General features: G+C 30.0%; 1 protein-coding gene across 1 annotated transcript in view; it reads left to right on the top strand.

Moving 5' to 3' along the window:
• Positions 1–4917, top strand: part of LOC106882666 (uncharacterized) — a 6010-nt gene extending 1093 nt beyond the window's left edge. Inside the window, exons 2-4 of the mRNA XM_014933429.3 lie at positions 124–284; positions 1183–1353; positions 4440–4917. Of these exons, the coding sequence (XP_014788915.1) occupies positions 124–284; positions 1183–1353; positions 4440–4844 (737 nt within the window). The 3' untranslated portion in view covers positions 4845–4917. The remainder of the gene's footprint in view (positions 1–123; positions 285–1182; positions 1354–4439) is intronic.
• The last annotated feature ends 83 nt before the right edge of the window (positions 4918–5000 follow it).

Below are 5000 nucleotides of genomic sequence, written 5' to 3'. Positions count from 1 at the left end.
TGCATATGTATATATATATATATATATATATATATATATATATACATATATACATACATACATACACTTATGCATATATATATATATAGATACATATACATATATAATGTTTCTTTTATCTAGGTTTTGTCTCTGTTGAAACAATTAAACAAAATGCCATCAAAGCTCTGAATGAAGCAATAGGCGGCGTAGATACTGATCAACCAATTTTATTTGCTCAAGAACCTGTTGCTGTCTTAGGCAACATATCAAAGGACATCCTGAAGATGGACTTGGCACCAAAAGTAAGTTAAAGTTATATAACCAATTTTGTGGGTGTCAGAATTAATTTTTGACTCTTATTTTTAGCAATCACTGTTGCTATTTCGCACCCTTTATTTATTAAGTCCATTTTGGCTTTTAGTTACTAGCAAGCCATTTATACTATAATGTGTTTAATATATTTTAATATATTAATATATCATTATAGTATCTTCTTCTTATATATATATATATATATATATATATATATATGTGTGTGTGTGTGTGTGTGTGTGTGTGTGTGTGTGTGTGTGTGTGTGTGTGTGAGTAAAAATAAATACAAAAAAAGGGTTTTGTATGATCGTGTATAGAGGAATATATTATTTTATTTAAAAGAGTTCCAACTCTGTCTGTTTTTTATGTTTTATTTATATTCTTGTAAAATTAATGTGGGATATATAATATGGAATATATAATATATGATATAAAACGGATGGGACAATGAAATGAAGTACTGAATGTCTTATTAAATATATGGAATATGTCTTATTGAATATATGAAATATTGAGTGTTCAATATAAAGGATTAAATATATAAAGGCGAATACGTATTTTCAATACCTTGTGGTATTTCATCATGGCCGGTATCTGACAGATATATATATATATATGTGTGTGTGTGTGTGTCTAGATTTAGGGAGTGGAGCAGGTAAAATCCAGATTACATATGTTTCTTAGCTGAACCTCGGAAGTTACGGTTACTGAACGAGGATTACTTAGTTAAATTAAGGTTAAATTGTCGTCGATAAAGGAAAATTTACAATCTTCTACGCCAAGAAACCACTATTGCTCCTCAAAGTTGTTTTTTATACCTTCTACGGCCTGCTCGAAGCTTACTAACTTCCTACACCTGATCCTTGTTCTACTGTATATTTTTTTAAGATAATGATGTATGAATTTGACAAGAAAACCTATTACACCTACGGAAACATGGTAGAGAGTCTCAGTACAGCATACTTCGCAATTCGTGAGAGCAACCTTGCAGTGAAACGTGGAGATAAATTTATCAAGAAGGTTGATGACTGGGAGTTCTCAACACCTCCTCAAAATCTTGTAAGTTTTCATTTGTTATTTCTTTTTTATATATCCGTTTGGTCATGCTGTGGTCATGGTCAGGCACCGCCGTCAATGGGTTTTCCTCCAGCTAATATTTTTGCTTTGATGCTTAATTTATTGAGCTTTATTTATCAAGTGGCTACATTTTACCATTTCGACATGTCACTCAACACACCAATTTACTTTAAAATAGGCAAATACACGCGAGCACAAGCATGCGTGCGCGCATGCGTGTGTATGTGCGTGTGTGTGTGTGTGTGTGAGAGAGAGAGAGAGAGAGAGAGATGGTTGCAACTCGATTTCTAGCAATGCCATCGCTTCAATGTTCTCTTAAGGCTGCACTACTGTGGAACTTGTCTTGTCTGGGACCGACACTACTCAGCACAGATTTCTAAATTTTCAATATGTTGGTGAAGCAACTTTCGCTGATCCCTATATTATGCTTATAATTATAAATGTTTTACCGATAAAGGATTTTTTGCATACTGAACTACTTGGCAAAATTGTTAATTATTAATTTATTAATTAATTGACAATTCCCTGCCCTATATCTATCTATCTATCTATCTATCTATCTATCTATCTATCTATCTATCTATCTATCTATATATATATATATATATATATATATATATATATATAGAGAGAGAGAGAGAGAGAGAGAGAGAGAGAGAGGTAGATAGATAGATAGACAGACAGATAGATAGATAGATAGATAGATAGATAGATAGATAAATAGATAGATAGATAGATAGATAGATAAGTCCGGAAATAATTCTGCAGTTAATAAATTTCTGCTGCTAATTTAACCGGTTAGAGAACATATATTATTTATTTAAAATTTATTAATGAGGGTAGAAATTGATATTAACCAATTAAAACCAGTGGTCTAGCATATTAAAAAAATTCCGAAAATTAAAATTATATTACATACAAAAATAAGAGGAATGACCAGCAAATGTGGATTTCTAAATGCTAGAAATAGATGCCGAATCATCTAAGCACGAAAAAAATATGTTCTCAGTAGAAAATTTAGCGACACAACAGACTGTAAACGAGCAAGACATGAAAAAATACTAAATTAAAAAACGATTAACCTACGTACCATGGTTTCACCTGTTAAAACTTACATAAGTATGTATCTGCAGGATCGTCAGCGTAAGTTTGTCCATTTGAGATAGATAGATAGATAGATAGATAGATAGATAGATAGATAGATAGATAGATAGATAGATAGATATAGACACATACATACATATATATTGGGGGAGAATTCACAGAGAAACAAAAGACGAAGACAGGTGGTGTAGTCAACAAACAGATGTATTAGTTTAACGCTCGGAAAGTGAAAAAGTCTCTTCTAATATAGCCTCAAGTCGACTAAAGCGTTGTCAGTCGATTTTGGTTGGCGGAAACTCGAAGAACCCCGTAGTAAAGAAAGAAAGAAAGAAAGAAAGAAAGAAAGAAAGAAAGAAAGAAAGAAAGAAAGAAAGAAAGAAAGAAGGAAGGATAGATAGATAGATAGATAGATAGATAGATAGATAGATAGATAGATTAAATTTATAGAAAAAGAAAGACGAAGACACGTGTAGGAACAACAAGCAAGTGTATTAGTTTGACGCTTGGGAAAATGGAAAAGTCTTTTACGTTTCGAGTCTGCGCTTTTTGACAGAGAGGAAAAAGAGGAAATAAACAGAGAGAACGAAAAAAAACGTATTGAGTTCAGTGGTCCAATATGGCAATCGAGGTCGATATTCCAAACGTATAATTTTCCTCACTTACAACGTCCATCTTATGCCATTTCTCTTAGACCATTATATATATATATATATATATATATATATATATATATATATATATATATATATATATATATATATATATATATATATATATATATATATATATATATGTATATATATATATATATATATATATATGTATATATATATATATATATATATATATATATATATATATATATATATATATATATATATATATATATATATATATATATATATATATATATATATATATATATATATACGTATATATATATATATATACATATATATATATATATATATATATATATATATATGTATATATATATATATATATATATATGTATATATATATATATATATGTATATATATATATATATATATATATATATGTATATATATATATATATATATATATATATATATATATATATATATATATATATATATATATATATATATATATATATATATATATATATATATATATATATATATATATATATATATATATATATATATATATATATATATATATATATATATATATATATATATATCTAGTGACAGTGTGTGTCTTAGTGGTTAGGTTATTTGGCTCATAATCGTAAGGTAGTGAGTTCGATTCCCACCAACGCGTTGTCCTTGAGCAAGACATTTTATTTCACGTTGTTTCAGTTCATTTAACTGGCAAATATTAGCTGAAACTTTATTCCAAGGAATAGTCCTTTTTACATTTGGTGTGCCATGCTGAATCTCCCGGAGAACTGCATCACGGGTTCGCGTCTCTGTAGAGTGCTCAGAACGTTAGTTTTACGAGCAGGCTGTTCACTTTATTGGAGCAACTGGAAGCCTTGACCTAACCGACGGAGTGCCAATTATGTGTGCGTGTACGTGTGTGTGTGTGTGTGTGTGTGCGTGCACATATAACTGTTCGGTAATCTTCAAGTTTAGGGGGATAAAAAAATAAATAAAAATATTCAAGGGAAGTAACTGAACGTCTTACCAGTATTCTCCGTACATCTCTGTTTATAAATAAATCACACACGTGATTTGATTGACGTTAGGGTTAGGGTGTGATTTATTTATAAACAGCTAGAAGAAAACGGATAATACTGGTAAGACGTTCATTTATTTCCCTTGAATATTTTTATTTATTTTTTTATCCCCCTAAACTTGAAGATTACCTAACTGTTCATTCAATCTTTCTATGCTATCAATTCCTTCATTCTCACATTAGTATGATTAGTTTCGAACAAATTGTTTATGTTACAATTTTAATGCTAATTTTTCAGAAAAAAGAAGTTGGAGATTGGATCGAGAAGCTGGTTGGAAAGGAGTTTGCACAATTATTTTCTCTTGATTCTAAACATAATGACGTTTTCTTAAAATACGTTAGTAAATCGCTCACCGCAATGAGTAAAAAATGCCGACTCCTGAACCCAGACGTGAAAACGAGGGGCCTTGTCAATATCCCTATTGTAGTATACCCAACATTAGAAGATGATAAATTCCATGTTTATCGAATTATCATCGATGACTGGGTTAGCTGTCAATTCATAAATGATAAGGGTGGGTTAACTGGCGACTTTCAAAAGGCCACATTTGCACCCCGTAAAGATGTTGTAGAACATGTAAGTAAAGATATAAGAGAGAAACTTGAGAAGCTGGTGAACGATAAATATGCACCAAAAGAATGAAAATATTTTTTGCTCAATAATTTTGGAAAGATATAACAGTGTAGATGCGTAAATAAAATCATTTCTTACGTCCTTCCTTGGCTTCTTTTATTCTTTTGTTCTTTTATTCTTATACTTGTTTCAGTCTTTTGACTGCAGTCATGCTGGAGCACCGAC

Source organism: Octopus bimaculoides, chromosome 25 (genome assembly GCF_046866305.1).
Source record: "Octopus bimaculoides isolate indiv1 chromosome 25, ASM4686630v1, whole genome shotgun sequence".
NCBI classification, from domain to species: domain Eukaryota; kingdom Metazoa; phylum Mollusca; class Cephalopoda; order Octopoda; family Octopodidae; genus Octopus; species Octopus bimaculoides.
This window is presented reverse-complemented; position numbering and strand designations above follow the sequence as displayed.